The sequence below is a fragment of the Prunus persica genome, chromosome G6 (genome assembly GCF_000346465.2).
Source record: "Prunus persica cultivar Lovell chromosome G6, Prunus_persica_NCBIv2, whole genome shotgun sequence".
NCBI classification, from domain to species: Eukaryota; Viridiplantae; Streptophyta; class Magnoliopsida; order Rosales; family Rosaceae; genus Prunus; species Prunus persica.
Window position 1 is genome coordinate 30,180,539 of NC_034014.1, and position 18,107 is coordinate 30,198,645.

Here is an 18,107-nt window from a genome sequence, read left to right on the forward strand (position 1 = left end):
CCCTCATTTCGGTTATAAATATGCACTTATGCCTCTGATAACATTAACTTGGTTGAGGGTTAGTGAAGCAGTGGTACATCTTAGAGGGAGATGAATGGTATACATGAACAAATTATCAATTTATGAACAGAAAACATTAGGGGATAAATAGCAGGGGACTCGTCTCAATTATACGAATAAAATCAAAAGGCTAGGTCAAGCCCTAAGCATACATCAGCGGTACATGCACTAAGCCCATGTGCCATCAGAGGGGCATTCATCTAATTCACCAAAAGATAATAAAATGATCAATGGCGGACAGTTCTGATAGTTGGAACTTACTTGGTCCCGTTGAATGCACTAACCCTCTTGCTGTCGTGTTCTCAAAGCAGTCACACTGTTGTTGAGCATCCAAATTGACTGAAACGCGATGTTTGCTAATCCAAAGCCTGATGTGTACTAATGCTTGGCCTCGTTGAGCATATAAAGCAGTTATCAAAGTTTGCATATTGAACAGAGAAATGCAATCTTTCCAATATCATTTCTTCCTTGATCAAATACACACCTGCTCCATCGTTTCTCCCTCCCCACTTTTTTATCATACTCGGGAAGCAGTGCATATTGCAACGCCATCATTGTCATATGCTTCAAACAGCAACAAAGTGTCATCACTTAACACTCGATCAAGTTGAAACATCATGTGCCCCGGAGAGAAACTTCCAATTGTTCAATCCTCTTAGCCATATCATGCTTCCCACAATTCTTCAACCCATCAGTAACCAAATCAAAGCACCGCGAAATCGGCATCAACCCCATCTCAGTCATTTCCACCAAGTAATTAGCAGCCTCAACAAACCTCCCTCCGCGCCCAGACATGGTGATCAGCATGGTATATACAGGCCTGTTTGGGGGATGCCCCTTAACTTTCATCTCACTAAAAAAGCAGAAGGCATCATCAAACTGACCCCTCCTGCACATCCCCTTGATTATAGGCGCATACAAGCTTGGAAATGGCCTATGCCCGTCCTCGATCGAATTATGCAAAAGCCTAAATGCATCATCTATCCTACCCACCTTTGAAACCGCAGGTATCAACACCTTGTAAGTATTGATATCAGGACAAAGCCCCAAACCATTTGCTTCCCAATACAGATCAATGCAAAACTCAACCTCCCCACATTTACAGATAGCCTCCATCAACGAATTGAAAGTAGAAACATCAGGAACAAACCCTTCCTTAACCATTTTCCTTACCATTTCTTTAGCAGCCTCAATGTAACCGGCATTCAGCAACCCTTCTACGAGAAGATCACGCCCTCGAACCGGCGGATTAAATCCTTTGCTGCTCATCTCCTCCAAGAACAATTGGGCCTCCCTCATTTTCCCATTGGAGCACCAAGCATTCACCAAAATTGAATAAGTCCTCTTATCCGGGACAAGCCCTTTTCGTATCATCCTTCTCACCAAAGCATAAGCAGCATGAAAGAGCTTAGCTTGGCAAAGCGAGAAGAGCAGAGCATTGTATACCTCCACGGTCTGCAAGCAATTAAAGGTTTTTGGGGCTCGGTTGAAAAGCTCTACGGCCTGGTCAACGAGGCCGTGGTTGCCATATTCTTCGATAACGAAGCAAAGGCTTTCTTGAGAGAGGGTTAAGCCGTGATGGGTTTGCATAGATTGGAGGAGTTTCCACATTGACTCGTACTTCTTGGTGCGAGCTAGCGTCTTCACCAGCTCTTCGAGCTCTAATGTCGTGGGGTGATAGGTGGGGTGGTGGGTCCGGGCCCAGTTGAAGAATCGGAGTGACTCGGTGCCTGCAGCTGAACAGGCGCGGAGGACTCGGTAGACGAGTTCGGAATCGACGGTAATGCGAAGCTTGTTGAGTGTGCGCTCCATGAAGTGGTCGCGCCGTACGATGTTGGTGATGTGTTGGATGGCTGAGAAGTAGTCGTCCTTGGTGGGGACGACGCGGTTTTGTGGAGCGGCATTGACGGTGGCGAGGTGGCGGAGGAGGACGCAGTGCGTTTGGGGTTTGGAGCGGTGGAGAAAGAAGAGCAACGAGTTTTTGGTGGAAGCCAACATATGATTTGTCATTCAATTCGAGTTATTTGCGAAAACTGAGTGATTTAGAGCAGAAATGAAGTGGGAATAGTCAATAATGCCCTTTTCTGCTTGCGTAATCTACTAGGGTAAAAACGGTATTTTATATTTAGCCTAATTCTCCAACTGACCCAAGCTCTGTTGTCAAATTCGAAAGTATTACTATTGGCAAATTGCCAAGGGATCCTTTTGCAGTTAAGGACATAATTTTGATGGTGCCACGTTGTAAATGAATGAACAACGGTATACGACGTCGTCGACTGGTGTTCTTCAACCTTCCAACGTCCAAATAAAAAAGAAAACAGAAGGCCCTGCAATCTGCCTCATTGCATTACCGCGGTACTGCTCGCCTCTCAGCTCTCGCTTCTTTCAAGCTGGAACGAAGCAAACGACGTAGCAGTAGATTCAGCATCGGGTAACTCTCTCTCTGTCTCAGTTGAACTTGTAAAGCTAAAAGACACTGTCGTTGGCTTTCTAGGGTCGTAAAACAAGCTAAGATTTGTTTTGGCGGTTTGAAAATGGTTGGTGAAATATTTACTGAGATTGTGGTTTAATTCATGAAATTAATAGCAACGTAACAAAAAGAAATTAATGAAATTACTGAGATCTTGTTAGAACTTCTGACCCCTGTTTTTGTATTGCATCAGATAATATTTCAGACGGAAATTTTGTCAATTTTGAAGGTGGAGCTTTGTTAGAATCTGCCATGAACCGTCCTCCTGCTCAATTTGCCCACCCATCCTTTACTCTCATTCCCTCAAATCCTAATCCTAACCCCAACTTCTTCCACTCTCAGCCACAAAACACACAACCTGTAATCTCCACTCCTCCTTTGCCTCCTCCTGACCTTTCTACCACAATCTCATCTCTCGATAGCCTCGTTCGCGACTCTTACCAGACCCTTGACTCACTTTCTGCTCTCCTCCCTCTCCAAAACCCAAATTATGACAACCCCCAGAGTTCCCTCATCCCCTGCCCTTTCAACCCCCACCACCGTGTGCACCCTCACTCCCTTTTCTCCCACTCCCTCCACTGCCCATCTCATCCTCACCCTCTCCCGCACCTCAACTACCCCAAAACTCTCAAATCCTCTGACCAATCTCAAACTGAAAAAAGTTTTCTCCAAACTCTTCATGGCTCAGAGGCTGACCTGCGCTTGTCTTTGGAGCATTATTATGCAGATTTTGGTTCAAATTTCTTCTACAGTGACTGCCCTGGTGTTGTTAACTTTTCTGGTCTGGATGGTGTCAACAGAATGTTTACACTTCCCTTGATTTTGTCTGTTGAGTGTGCAAATTTTATCGGTAGAGGAGAGAGAGAAATTATGGATTTTGAGAAAGAGTGGTGTAGAATTCTTCCATCTGAGTTGTGGGCTATTAAAACCGAAGTTGAGGGCTGGAATGAGTTTCCTTTTACGTACTCATACCGCGTTCTTTGTGCCATTTTGGGGTTGGGTGTGGTTAAAGAGTATGATGTAGGCACATGGATAATTGCAAATTCACCACAATATGGCATTGTGATTGATGTGGCCATGAGGGATCATATATTTTTGCTTTCCAGGCTGTGCTTGAAGGCTATTTTAAGGGAAGCTTTAAGTAAGGTAAAGGAAGGAGATCCAGAGAGTACACATTTTGAGTGTCCCACTTTGGTTCAAGCTTTGATGTGGCTAGCCTCTCAGCTTTCCATACTGTATGGTGCACAGAATGGGAAATTATTTGTCATAAACGTCCTTAAGAAATGCTTATTAGATGCTGCACTGGGCTCCTTAACTTTCCCATTGGAGCAACAGGTGACAGAGTATCCTGCTTTAGAAGAGGGTTTGTTGAATTTGGATGCCAATGGCAGTGGTGTTAGGGATGCTGAAGTTATGAAACCACTAAGTACACATGGTGGAGAGAATAGCATGGTGAAGGAAAACATTTTCAGTAGGGAGGTATTTGTGTCCCAGGTTGCAGCAGCCGTTGCAGCATTGCATGAGAGGTTCTTGCTAGAAGAGAAACTTAAGGCACAACGGGTTTCACAAACCTTTACTAGATATCAACGGTATGCCACTTTGCTCAATTTCTTTTTATATTCAGCTTGCTTTCAGGTTTGCTTTGAGCCTGTTGAAAATCTAGTTAAAGCATATAAGTTTTATAAATAAATAAAAAGGAAAAGAAAAAAGGAAATGCGGTAATTGAAAATGCTCCCTTAATTAAACTTTGTCAATGTTTTATGCTTGTCAATCTAAAAGTAAATATATCACTGCTCATGCACCCTAAATTCATATATGGGTTAAACATGTTGACTGTTGGTATTGGTGGCCCTCATCTTATTGCTTCTCCACTTATGATTGGAGATCTGTCTTGTCTTTAATTTTGTCTCCAAATCCTTCTGAATGGTGTCCTTAGGCACTCCAACATTTGTTTCTGCTGCATGTAAACAAGATTTTTGGATGTCTTGAAGGGTATATGGCAATAACGGGAAGAACATACACTTAGCCAACACCCACCAAAAACTACGGGAGGTCAATAGAAACAGATATTAAACAAAGGGCTTTATAAGAAGCATTAGTAATTGAAAAGGGCAGGGATCTGCCACTGTTACAAATCACCATATAAAGCTTTTGTAAACCAGCTGATACTTTGTTGTTTGGAGCAAACTGTCTCTTTTTCAACATTTGTTCCAACTAAGTTGTTATCTCACTTACATTGTTTGACATATATACTGATTTTTGTGTTGCTTAATAAATGCTAAGTTTCTCATGTTCCCTCTTTACTTGCAGGATGGTTGATCATGAATATGTGTCACAGAGAGCTGATGAGGAGCGGAAAAACCGAAGTCAGTATAGACCTATTATTGACCATGATGGGCTCCCTCGGCAGCAATCATGTAACCAGGTACCAGATAATAGCATTATTCCTAGACAAATTAACAGGGACATGATACTTGTATTCTTCTCTAGTGGGAACTTGTAGGGTAATTACATATTTTCAAGTTTGCAGAAATTGGTTTCTAACCGGAAACTACTACATTATAGTCAATTTCTTTTTGAACTTGATTTAATCTCTACTTCATAGTGGTTTCCTACCTTTACTCTCACTCTGTCTCAGTAAATATATAAGTTTTTCAGAAGTGCCAAATGGTGCAATTCATGTTTGTAAAGATAGCAAAATTTACAAATTTAAGACTAAGAACACTTTGAATGTAAAGGAAGGGAACATAAGTGTAGCCTTAAATCTCACAACTTGCCTATATACATGTGAAATAGATGCGGATACTTGACTAAGCCTGCTGGGGTTTTAGGACTCTTTCTTGCCATTTTAGATTAAGTAAATGGTTCTCAGAGAGATCTGAAATAATTGAAGCAGTAGAGAGATTTATCTCATCATGATTGAAGATCTTGTCTCTTGTAGTGGTAAGTGCATTTACAGTATGGCTGTAATTAGCTGAAGAATAAACCTAGTGATAGCCTTAAATTCCTGTAATTTGGTTCCTCATGCTTGATTATATGATGCTGTAATCAGATCGTTATCTTGAATCTAACTTCTTAGAAATAATTTTGGTTATAAAGTACAGGTTGTTTTCATTCTTAAATCTCACAAATTCTTTCTTCTTTGTTGGTTGTACACAAGGAAACAAACAAGCCTAAGACTAGAGAGGAGTTATTGGCAGAAGAAAGAGACTACAAAAGACGAAGAATGTCATATCGTGGAAAAAAGGTGAAGCGAACAACTTTGCAGGTAAGGCTTAGGTTTATAATTTTACTTTTGCAACTAAAGAAAAATCACACCAACATATTTTCCCCGTTGAAGCATGGACGCCAACAGTTTTCCCCCCTTTTTTATTTTATCAACAGTTGATATTTACTTTTATATTTTCCAAAGGTTATGAGGGATATTATAGAGGAGTACATGGAGGAAATCAAGCAAGCGGGAGGGATTGGATGCTTTGAGAAAGGAACTGAAGGGGAAGGGAGCTTTCCATTTGAACTTCCATCAGCTCCTGAAATCACCACCGATGCTGAAAAGCCAACAAAAAGCAATTATGACTCAGCGGGATGTAGCCCAAGTCGTAGCAGGAAACGGTCTCATTCTAGTTATTATGCTATTGATTCTGTAACATCCAGGGATGCTTCTGCCAAAGGTAGCGAAAAACCAAGACGGAGTCTTCAGGGACACCATCACTATCTAGAAGATCATAGAAGTGACAGTAGGGACAGACGTGATATGGTGAAACATTCCAGAAGTCCAGAGAGTCGCAGAAATCCTGGATGGGCACACGGACAGACTCGTCATCACAGGGAACGAGATGATCTGGAGGTGAGAAAGACCAAGCACCGTGAAATCAGTCGGTCATCTTCTAGCATATCCAAGTATCGTGATAATAGATCATCTTCTCATTCGAATTCGGGTGAGAATTCAAAAGTTAGAAGGGATAGGTACACATATGAGAATCATAATTCAAACTCTGTGGTACAAAATACTTTTGAGGATAGATATGATCCTTTAATATCTCGTGACATATATGAAGAGGATCTTTCTACTGACAGAAAATATGCTAGAGCGGGCAGATATTCTGAAAAAGAGAAAAGTCCTGACTACCATTAGAAATCTGAGTGTGATGTGGGTAAGTTATTCTTGGATTTCTTCTATGTACTTGTATTATGCTCATACCTGAATTCGAAAGTGACCTTTTCTTTGTGACATGGTTTATTGAAAAATTTTTGCAGCACGAATCAGGCTTCAACAATTTTAACTTCATCTGTATCCTCCTTTTGTATCCTTGAATTTTTTATTATTATTTAAATTTCTTCCCTCATTCTCGTTCTGAATATAACAAAACATTGCTCGTACTGGTTATTCCCATAGTCATCATGATTTTTTACCCTCGTCAATTAGCATCATGGTATCAGTTGAGACTGATCCTGTTCTCTGTTTCTTTGCATTAAAGCTTAATGTGTCTAAAATAATATAAATCCTTACGGGAGGAGAGCAGGGTCATTGGCTTAGAGAGGCTACAGTACAAGATCCCAATATGCAAATAAGGGTAAACAGGTTTGTTGTTGGATTGCAGAGCATAGCATCATTATATAGATTTTACAATCTTTGTCATTTTCATTTGGGAAGCTTTCATCTGGGAAGCTTTCATCTCCGTCTCCCTCTCCCATGGTTCCTCTTTTTGTTAGTTGAATAACTTGCTTTCAACTCTGGTTTTATGGTATACGGCAATACCTGTCATGGTTGAATTTTCTTATAGGCTTGTCCCTTTGCTTGTAGATACGAGAATTCCCACAGCTTCTGGTAGAATGCTAAAGAAGTTCATGAAGGATTGTGGATGAAGCATGGTACCGGCACTTTGACCGTTATTTCGATGCAACAGTTTTTGCTCATATAATGCAGTTCTGTTATGGTTCCTATGAGTTTATACAGATCTGAGGAAGGGCATATGTAACTCCTAGCTTCTTTTTACCCCATTGCAATATGCTGATGGAAGAAGAATGTTTGTCATGTAAACATCCAGATAAACAACAATAAAGATGGTTGATACTTACTAACACCCACCCGGTTCTCCTAAAAAGTTGTTTTATGGTTGTTACTAAGGTTAGGTTTAGTTTAGATTTATTTATCAGTTTAACCACGAGTTTCACATTTCTATTTTTAATGGAAACCTTTAAATGAGGCACAAAGAAGAGAGTGGATTTACTTTGTATTTTCAAAAGAACTGAACAGTTGTAAACTGTTCGTCTTTTTCATTTTTTTCATTTTTTTCATGTGGGTATGACTAAAGTGTGTTTTGGTGAGAGTAAAATTAGTTTCCATTAAGTAAATAATTTATACATCGTATTAGTTTCCATTAAATAAATAATTCATACATCTTAGTTTATCATCCAAACAAAAGTTACATGAAAAAATAAAATAAATAAATAAAAGATACAGAAGTTATGCTAAGTTGCCAATTGGGCCCTTGTAAAGTTGTATAATTTCCTTTTGGCAAACAGTTGGTGGTAGATACGAGCCACACCTGGTGACTTAATCACTCACTGACAAAGTACATATTGTTAGGAGGATTCTCTTACAACGTGTGCCCGTTGAAACGGAATTTTGCGTGTCATATTTCTTCAAAGTCACAAACACAGAAAACAAAAAATTCTCAAGAAAGAAAGAAAAAAAGAAACAGAGTATAGGCAGACACACACTCTGCTGCTCTCTCTCAGTGCTCTGGCTCTGGGCCTCTCTCTCTCTCTCTCTCTCTCTCTCTCTCTCTCTCTCTCTGTGACAGATGATGAAGCAGCCCACAATTCTCGACGTTTGTTTCTCTTTGACAAACCCATTCATCTGAACCCAAAATAATCAGCAACCCTGATCTCCATTTTTCTTCTTGTTTTGTCTTTCGCAAATGGCCAGGACAGGTGTCTTGGAGGAGACTGAGACTGAGACTGAGAGTGACTCGTCTATGGTGGTAGCAAAGGCCGTGGAGATAAAGAAGCAGTTGGAGAGACTGGTCAAGGCCATTGTTGATGAAGATGACTATAGGGTTGAGACTGCTGATGAGGCTATCAGAGCCTTGTCTTCTTTGAAGGGCTTGAAGCTAAAAAAGTCTCTGTCGTTCAAACCTGATGGCCATGGCAATCTTCTTGATGTTCCTGAAGACTTCAGATGTCCCATCTCTGGAGAACTCATGAAGGACCCTGTTGTCTTGGCCACTGGACAGGTTACAATTTATTTTCTTTTCTCTCCCTTCGATTTCTTTGAGTGTATATTTCTTTCATTTTCGATTTGTCTTGAATTTTCTTTGCCGCTATTTGGATTTTGATGAGTTCTTGGCCAATTTGAATATGCATGCAAGAATTTCATGGGTTGGAGATTTTGATTATTGTTAATCTTGGGCTTTGCGTCTTTTTTCCGCTTTCTTTGGTATCAATATCATCAATTCTGAGTACTTTTGGAGTTGGGTTTTGAAGAATTTTTTGGTTCTTGTATTTCTGCTTAATCTTTCAAGACCAGACTTGAATTGTGTTTCCAAGCTTCAGAACCCCAATTCCACACTAACAAATGGACAGTCGGGTTAACTTTAATAATTTGTTGTGTGGTTTTTCTTTTTCATCGTGTTCTGTGATTCCTTTTTCCCTTCGTTTCATTGCAGAGGACCTGTTTGGAGATTATGTTTGATCTCAAGAGTTTTCTAAGTTTAAAAGAATCTTGTCAGTAATTCACATGTTGTCATCCTCCATTATAATGGGAGAAGAAGAAAGTTGTTTGATAACGACTACATCGGGGAAAAAACCTGTAGTCATTCTTTGAATTGCTTTCATTGATTAAATAGGGATTATTGCTTGAACTGAACTTCGAAGGTGAACTGTGATCATAAAATCTAGATGTATGTCTCAAACCCCGAATGACTGCTGGGTTTCCTATGTCCTACCAACCCTTAATGAGTTATTTGTTCATGAAAAAGGAAACTTCATAAAGAGCGAGAGGAATCAATGAGGTTTTTGCTATCTTTCACGGCACAGCCCAATTTTGGCAGGTGCTGACACTGCAAAGTCGATATAGAACAACTAACTACGCATCACCTTTTGTTGCATTTAGGAATTATTTAGGATCAGATCACCGCTGCCTTTGTGCTACAATTATGGTAGTATCATTTGAAATCTCACCTTGAGTTCATGCAGTTTCTTATAATTTCTACTTCTCTAAATGAACTGCAGACTCACTGTATTACATATTTTTATTGGATTACAGACTTATGACCGACCATTCATCCAGAGGTGGTTGAATGAAGGCAACCGAACATGCCCTCAAACAAAGCAAGTCCTCTCTCATACTGTCCTTACCCCTAATCATCTGGTTCAAGAAATGATTTCACAATGGTGCAGGGAGCATGGAATGGAGCTTCCAAAACCTGTTCAGGATATTGATGAGGAAGTTGTCAGCAATGCTGACCGGGGATATCTAAATTCATTGCTTCAGAAGATGTCATCATCCCTATCTGATCAGAAAGAAGCAGCAAAAGAGCTTCGACTGCTAACAAAGCGAAGTTCACCATTTCGGGCACTTTTTGGTGAGTCTATTGAGACCATTCCACAATTGCTCAGTCCACTTTCACCGGGCCAGGCTGATACTGATCCTGATCTTCAAGAAGATTTGATCACTACACTACTAAACCTTTCAATTCATGATAATAACAAAAGATTGGTTGCAGAGCATCCCTTGGTCATCCCTCTGCTTATTGAATCCTTAATATCTGGAACCATTCAAACAAAAAGCAATGCTGCTGCAACTTTCTTCACATTAGCAGCTATTGATTCCAACAAGATTATTATAGGAACGTCTGGTGCTCTCAATCCTTTGATTGACCTTTTAGATGAGGGGCATCCACTGGCCATGAAAGATGTTGCTTCAGCCATATTCAGCTTGTGTAGTGTTCTTGAAAATAAAGGAAGGGCCATCAATGCTGGAGCAGTCAAGGTAATTCTGCAGAAGATAATGGATCGCGTGTTAGTTGCGGAGTTGTTGGCTATACTTGCTATGCTTTCTAGCCATCAGAAGGCTGTTCAGGAAATGTGCGAGCTTGGCACTGTATCTTGCTTGTTTGGCATCATAAGGGAGAGCGATTGTGAGCACAACAAGGAGAATTGTATTGCAATCCTTTACACCATCTGCTTTGCTGATCGGACCAAATTGAAAGAAATTAAGGAAGAGGAAATGGCCAATGGTACAGTTTCCAGACTTGCACGGACCGGGACTTCGAGGGCCAAGAGAAAGGCCAGTGGAATTCTTGAGAGGCTGAATAAGACTGGCTCAATAACGCACACTGCTTGATGGAAATGAAAATTTTCGTCTTGTTTTTTTCTCTTCCCCAAAAAGGTATCATCCCATCACCCATGTAAATGTCCTTTCTATATTTGGTCACTATACATACTCCATTACCTGTACAAAAAAAAAAAGTTTCACAGATTTGTACACATTACTTGAGTTGATCTCCTAGGCAAGTTTTAGTCCATTTCAGGCTTAAAGACATGTAAAGGTCATTGGAACTTCACCTCTCTTTGGTCACAAAAGAATTCATAACTGGTATATTTTTCTATTTTCTGACTTGTCCAGTTTGTGCCAGCTGTGTTTGAAATGCCAACATGTTTAGTTTGATTTGGATTATTTGATTGAATTAATGATGATCATACTCGGCTTTGCTGAATTACAGGACTTGTGGCCTGTAGGGTCTCCAGTCCATTGTTTTGTTTAAAGAGTGTCGGCAAGGCTGACCACCAAATTGCTAACTTGATTTGATACACCAGTTAAGCAGTGGATAAAGTACTAAACCAGAATTATAAAGCTTGATAATGACATATTTGGACGGCGTACAACTTTAATTATAAAAGAAGGGAAAAGGGCGAATTAAGCGCAGACTGATGCTGAAATCTAGTATTTTTCATGCTGCCTCTGACTCGTCATTCCAATAACATACCTTTCTCAACATTTCTAATAATATTTCCTTGAGCGAAAAAGAAGAATTCATAAAATCTGCAATGAACTTTTTACTTGAGGGTAGGTGACCTACTGTTTTGAATAATTTAATTTAAACTATCGGCATGATTTTTTATTAATTAACAAGTTGTTACTTGTTGGTTGATCATTAACAAATATAAACTTTTCCAACTTGTTGTCCCTTCATATCTTCAATGGCTAGGCTTAGATATATTTATTCACTCAATAGTATTACTTTGAGGAGCCATGAATTTGAAAGACAGTACACAATGCACATTGTTCATGACATGACAGTGGGTGAACATCAGAATCCAATTCTGATGGCAGATTGGCTTTCAATGGTCGATAAAGTTTAGGTTTCTTATTAGTTTGTTTTGTTGTACAAAAAAAAAAAAAAAAATATAAAATCTTACACATCGGACAATGCATACAAAAAACACTTCACTAGAAGACATTATAAAACCCAAAGTCACTTTGGATATATAAACAGGACAACTCATGTGCAGGAGCCTATCATCTTGTGTCATTTGCTATTGAAGGTCCCATCCCAACTTTGCTGAAAATAATTTATTATAAAAAAAAACAAGCATGCCTGAAGAATCTGAATATTTTCGTACCAAAGAGAGAGGACGGAGGAATATAATTTCACCATCATATTTGGAAACCCGAATGGCTGGCCCTGGGCTGGCTGGCTGGCTCATTGGCTTCAATTTCATTTCAATAGACAGATAGATATATGTTTGGCATGTAGTACGTTTGTTTTTCGGTCTGTCTCTTCTGAACCACTGAACCATGTGCAAATTAGTTTCAAAGTTTCTTCATTTCTAGTTTCTATTATTATTTGCTTTCGGTTGAGTGGTCCAAACATACAACTTACAAGGGGTGTTGTGGTGGGAGAGAGAGAGAGAGAGAGAGAGAGAGAGAGAGAGAGAGAGAAGCACTTTTTGAGTTTGACAAGTAATGTAATGGCAATGCCATAAAGAAGAAGATCATGAAAATGTTTAATACAACTTTATTCTCTGCTTAAAGAATGTTTATGATAATGAAAGTTCCAAAATCAGCGGGCATCGAAATTTTAGATCCCTTGTTTTGTGCAGTCTTCTTCTTCTTCTTCTCCTTTTCCCGGCCCAAAATATGGACTTTTGAAAAAAGAAACAAACTGGGGACTGGTCCGACTGGTGCTGTTGCATGCAAAAACCAGAGATACAACCAAAAGAGTGGCTCCTCAACTCAACCAAAGAATATTCTTATTTTTGAGCTTTTTCAAGTGCTTTCTTATCAGCAAGTTGAGCACCCATCTGAGGGAGACATGACATAGACATACTACTTACTGGTTTATATCTATAAATTATAATTGGTGGACCAACACAAACGTTGTTTCAGTAACTAACAAGAATAATTGAAGATGGGCAGAAAGTCAAGATATTTGGAAGCAGAAGCAAACGCAAGATAAGGAAAAAGAAGCCTGGAAATCTCCTCAAGGGCCCAAAACTTAAAAAGAAGCCCAACTTACAAGTCCAAACAACACTAGAATAATTATACCTAAAACAAATGACTTGACTCGACTCCGCAGAGCAGAATAAGTACCAGTTGCCAGTTGGATTGGAGGGGTGGGTGGGAAGGCAAGAGGGTCCATTCCGGGACTAATGATTAAATGAAACAGTCTGGCTTTCAATTATTTCCAACTTGTTTCTCTCAATTTCCATATCTTGTTCAATTTTTTATTGGCATTAGATAACAAAATTGTGAAGAAAAGGGAAACTGAGATAAAGAAAGCCACAAAAGCTGGCATTAACAGATCTAATTTTGATATCATTTCATAGATTGGTTCCATCTCATCTCACACAATGCAAGACTTACAAGTACAATACACACATGCTGAGGAAAAACAACATACACAAACACAGATAGCACTGATGAGAATGAGATCAGCTTTCCTTTGTAAGTAGGATTTGTACGAGCTAGAGCAGTGATGAGAGAGAGAGATGGATATCCCAGATTCATGAAGCACATGCTGGCACCAAGCAACAAAGCAATCCCAGCATTTTCTTCTACAAAAACAAAACATATTAAAGTCAAGTGTGTTGAAAAACATCAAAAGACAAGAGTTAGTATGATGTCACATCATAGATAAGAGTCCATAATGGGTTTGAAATTAAGAGCCGCTCTGGAGGCCATCATGATATGAAACTCAGTGCATTGCATGCATCAAACTTACATCTTCTTTTCTTCTTTTCTTCTGTTTTGGTGAGAATACATCACACTTTTTTGACTTAATAAATTTCAGGAAAAATAAAAAATAATATATAAGAGAAGAAGAAAGACACACACCCGCTTGTTCTTATGGAGAAGCTCAGGGGGGATTTTGTAGAGATCTTCGTCCACGGGCTTTGGAGGCCTAGTGGGGAAACGAGGGGGTACTCTCGGAACGGCGTCGTTCGAGCGAGTGCGATTTGATTGTTGAACTTGATATTCGTAGTGTTTAGTTGGCGGTTGCGTCACGTCACAGACCTTAGCTTGCTGCTTCTTTTGCTCCATGACATGCGCACGCTGGCCTCGCTTTTCCCTCGTCCCTACTCTTGTTGTTGCTGCCTGCTGCTGCAATATTTCCCAAAACAGCATTCTCATAAATTCACACTTGTCCATTTCATTATTCTAATTTATATATCATCAACTACTTTCTCTCAATCACATTAATGTGGTGCATACTTGTTTCTTTGTTTGGTCACCAAGAAAATCACATATTTTCAAACAAAATGTGTCAACTAAAATCTTAGTCTCATAACCACCACCACCAGCACTTACTTTTTGGTGAAATTCTAACCTACTGTACTGTACGGGAATGTGTTTGAATAATTTATGTGCAATAAGACGAGACATTAGTTCCTTGACTGGCCTAACTCACATTTGCGGATGCTCTTGAAACTGGGTAATTTTCGTTAGAGGAATCAGTTGCCACTTAAACCAGTCTATCTTCACATTAATTCAAAGAATAAAAGAGGCCTACCTCGCTAGAGATAGAGAAGCTAGCTCAGTTTGGGTCATAGGTGAAATTAATTAGCCCCCAAATGAAATGACAATGGACCAAAATAAAGTCCTGGGCAATATTGTTCTCTAATTTTGGAATGAATGAAAGATATATCATTTCACACTCATTTTGTACGGAAATATCCTCAGCAGGAGCAGCACACTAAACATGCAAATGCAATGGGAACGAAAACAAGACAAAATAAAAAAAAAGCAGACAATAAAAAAGAAAGTTGAATGGAGATTAAAGGCAGAACCTTTCGAGAGGGTTTAGGCTTGTTGAGATGATTAACAGCATACAAGTCAGCAGAACGCACGTAGGCATCAGCACTTTCACCAGAGGAAGAGCTGAATCTGATCAAACCGGCCTGTCTTGCGCACTCGAAATACTGGGTGATTGGCAGCTCGTTTGCATAATCCCAGTCTCCAAATGCCGGTATTTGACCACTCCTTTTATAGTAGTCCTGCTGATCACCATATATTCACAACCCAATAAATAAAACCATGAAACAAACATTAAAACCAAATAATAATTAAAAAAGAGGAAAGCCATTGATGGTATGGAGAAGAACTTACATCCATTGTTTTGTTTGTGGGTTGTGTTGTTGTGAACACTGGTTTTTGCAGAAAATGCCAATAAATAAAGGTGGGATATTTTTGAATGGAAAAGTAGGGAGAAAGGTAGAGGAAATTAAAGGGGAGGGAGGGGAATGGAGCAAAAAGGTAAAAGAGGGGCCTGGGTCTGGGTCTGGGTCTGGGGTGATTCCTGAGAGGGGGCTCAGGCTCAGAGAGGATATAAATTATGGTCAGAGTTAAAGAGAGAGAATCTAGGAAAAAGAGAGAGAGAGATGATCTTCAAATCTTGGTCCTTGCTGCTACTAGTTTTGTAGCATATACATACATACATACACAGTAATAGTAGCAGCACAGGCTCTGAGTCTGAACAAAGAAAGACAGCTTAGAATTAGATGTCCTAGTCATAGGCAAGGGGAGAAAAAAGGAAGTAATGAAGGAGCCTTGTTTTAGGGAGATGGGCACTGTTGCCTCTGCAATATACGTTTACAGTTTGCAGCAGCAGCAACTACACTATAGTAAGTATACTGTATAGGGAGAGAGAGAGAGAGAGAGAGAGAGTTAAAAGCTACTTTTGGATTGCTTTGTGGTGGTTGACGATGTTTATCCAACTCCTCAATCTGGAAATGCCACATTGCCACCATGCCTGTGATTAAAAGATGGGTTTTCCTCGGTCCACGCAGTAGACTGGTAGGTGGACCCCACATTCCTAGGGGTTCCCCCACCCTCCCCACCCTAAGATGAGAAATGTGAAATCTCTTTTTCTTTCAACTCTTCTCTTCTCTTCTCTTGCAGAAAAAGAAATCTGAGAAAGGTAACGGGTGGGTGGGTGTGACTGTGCGTGTGTGACAAAGGTCAAAAAGGATTTGAATATTTATTTTATTTATAATGCCAGGCTGCCAGCCAAGTATAATTATTAATTAATATATATAGTGTAAGGTCTGCTGCCAAACTTGCTTCGCTTTACTGTTTGGACTTGGATTTTGGAAGTGGTTCTATTCTAGCTACTAAAAAGTCACTTTCGGGAAGAAGCGCTTTTCGAGAAGTTCACCCCCACCATTTTGGGATCTTGTCCGTTTCCCAGCCCGAATCCAGCAAACAGTATTTGCCATTTGCAACAGCAGCTATCATGTGGATTGTGAACAGCGATATAACCTGAACAACAATACTAGCTAAAAAGACCACAACCCAAATACACTATTTGCAACAGCAGCAAGTTAGAATGGATTTGGACTTACCCAATACCCAGACCCATTTGTAATTGGGCTTCAACCGACCCATAAACTGATATTCAATCGGGGTTAACTCTGCACTGCCCTGCCCTGCTCAGCAGCAAGCAAGCAACAGTGCTAGTGGAAATTGGATAGTCAAATCCTAGAAGTTGGAATCAAGTGAATAAAATAAAAAAGACCAAAACAGGAACAACAGCACCCACCAATGCCACAAGTTCATGTGAATATATGCCTGCTGTGAATCTGGGATTGCAAAAACAAACATTATTAATACATTACAGTCAAAATTAAGTGTTGAAAAACATCCTCAAATGACATTGCACCCTTATTTTATAGGACAAAAGAAAGAAAAACAAAAGTTCGTCAACCGCGGCAGAACGCAAGGGAGGCAAAGGCGTGGAGGAAATCGAGGAGTGTAAAAGTTTTGACTCTTTCCTTCTTCTTTCTTTGGTTGTGCCTTAAATTTATTAGCAGCAGTATGATTATGGTTTCAATGTTGAAGTTGGTTTCGGTGGAGAAATTGTTAAATAACTTTGACTCCAAGGCACTGCTTTGGGGATCGTGCAAATGTCTTGTATATATATTGTTGACGAATCTCATGTCATGCACAAGGAAAGGATGCCACGAGTAACGCACCGGAAGCAGACGTGTTTTGCTAAGAGTCTTAGCCAGTGGCCGGGGGGCGGGGACGCGGGGAGGGTGGGTGTGGGCCCCACAACATAGAAGACGAAGAAGAAGAAGGGAGGAGTGAGTGTGTGTCTGTAAAAGTCAACAATGTCATGCATTGATAATTCCACAGCACAGCGTAAGCTGAGCTGACAGAGACGACAAATGTCTCAGTGCTAAACGACGTTAGCAACCGACCAATGAGTTAATAAAAAGGATGCCACAATTCACCCATTTATTCACATTTCACAACCACAAAGCCTTTTCACGTGGGATGACCACTAAAATAAAAGCCCCCTTCTTTCTTCTCCTCATCATCTTATTTTTCTCTCTCTATGGTCACCTAACGCGTTAATGCCTCATGCATATAGTCGTGTGGTTTATATAGGGTCTTCACTTTTATTAAAACTCTACTCTATAATATAGTTACTTTCTGTTCCGGCGTGATCAGGCCGGAAAGAGGGAAACACTTTCGTACTATTATTAGCACTCTAAAAAAAAGTATTCATACTTTTTTCGTATAAAAATATAAGAGAGAAATTATACGTAAATGAGAATAAGGCGACCCACTAAAAAAAAGGTTTGAGCTAGATGTTGCTTCATTTGGGTTTTTATTGGGCTTAGATCTATCAAAAAACTATGTAACGTGGTAGCCCATAAAAATCTTTACGTTGATGCTTTTTGTTTTGGTCAATCACTTTGATATTAATTTCGTTGATCTATTGGGATGATTGTGAGGTATATATGTTATGTTTGGTGACCCTCGGCCTCAGAGTTATTGCTTGAACAAATATTTGGATGCATGTTGGTAGTGACAAGTGAGGGTCACTTTCAGTCTTTAATAGATTTATGTGATTCTAGCTTTGTTTAGTTATGTTATAATAAAAAATAATTGCTTAAAAAACTAATTAATGGGGCAATCAGGAGTTGCATTGCAGGGGTTGAAGGTTGGAAAACATCAATCTGCACTGCGTGCCAGAATATCTCAATGTTTGCATGTGGGCTTGTAGTTTTCAGAGGACAATATTGCATATGATTTTCATGTCGTTTTCAATGTCACCAGCCA

At 39.8% G+C, this 18,107-nt stretch overlaps 4 protein-coding genes across 17 annotated transcripts; 2 read left to right on the forward strand and 2 right to left on the reverse strand.

The window, feature by feature from the left end:
* Positions 139 to 2,146, reverse strand: LOC18775256 (pentatricopeptide repeat-containing protein At5g18390, mitochondrial). Its single transcript, XM_007206709.2, has one exon. The coding sequence runs from the start codon at positions 2,068 to 2,070 to the stop codon at positions 676 to 678; it is 1,395 nt and encodes a 464-aa protein (XP_007206771.2). The 5' UTR covers positions 2,071 to 2,146; the 3' UTR covers positions 139 to 675.
* On the forward strand, positions 2,365 to 7,743 carry LOC18773686 (U11/U12 small nuclear ribonucleoprotein 48 kDa protein). 11 transcript variants are annotated; one of them, XR_002272087.1, is made up of 8 exons: positions 2,365 to 2,491; positions 2,724 to 4,119; positions 4,841 to 4,955; positions 5,691 to 5,798; positions 5,943 to 6,496; positions 6,608 to 6,684; positions 6,788 to 7,112; positions 7,335 to 7,743. XR_002272087.1 is itself a non-coding variant. In XM_020566216.1 (7 exons), the coding sequence occupies exons 2-7, from the start codon at positions 2,783 to 2,785 to the stop codon at positions 7,368 to 7,370; spliced, it is 2,199 nt and encodes a 732-aa protein (XP_020421805.1). In that variant the 5' UTR covers positions 2,365 to 2,491; positions 2,724 to 2,782; the 3' UTR covers positions 7,371 to 7,743. The 11 variants fall into 11 exon arrangements, 3 of the variants coding, with proteins under 3 accessions (XP_020421805.1, XP_007208065.1, XP_020421804.1); XR_002272085.1 differs by having other exon boundaries at positions 5,943 to 6,468; positions 7,009 to 7,112; XR_002272086.1 differs by having other exon boundaries at positions 5,943 to 6,468; positions 7,009 to 7,104.
* On the forward strand, positions 7,975 to 11,223 carry LOC18774951 (U-box domain-containing protein 9). Of its 2 annotated transcripts, XM_020566217.1 has the most exons (3): positions 7,975 to 8,364; positions 8,463 to 8,769; positions 9,801 to 11,223. In XM_020566217.1, exons 2-3 carry the CDS (start codon positions 8,512 to 8,514, stop codon positions 10,878 to 10,880), a joined length of 1,338 nt encoding a protein of 445 aa, XP_020421806.1. In that variant the 5' UTR covers positions 7,975 to 8,364; positions 8,463 to 8,511; the 3' UTR covers positions 10,881 to 11,223. The 2 variants fall into 2 exon arrangements, with proteins under 2 accessions (XP_020421806.1, XP_007205152.1); XM_007205090.2 differs by having other exon boundaries at positions 7,975 to 8,769.
* LOC18772150 lies at positions 13,311 to 15,774 on the reverse strand. Of its 3 annotated transcripts, none has more exons than XM_020565010.1 (4): positions 15,147 to 15,774; positions 14,828 to 15,037; positions 13,875 to 14,138; positions 13,311 to 13,594 (listed from the first exon to the last, which is right to left on the reverse strand). In XM_020565010.1, exons 1-4 carry the CDS (start codon positions 15,150 to 15,152, stop codon positions 13,544 to 13,546), a joined length of 531 nt encoding a protein of 176 aa, XP_020420599.1. In that variant the 5' UTR covers positions 15,153 to 15,774; the 3' UTR covers positions 13,311 to 13,543. The 3 variants fall into 3 exon arrangements, with proteins under 3 accessions (XP_020420599.1, XP_020420598.1, XP_007205996.1); XM_020565009.1 differs by having other exon boundaries at positions 13,875 to 14,141; positions 14,828 to 15,034; positions 15,147 to 15,773; XM_007205934.2 differs by having other exon boundaries at positions 13,875 to 14,141; positions 15,147 to 15,773.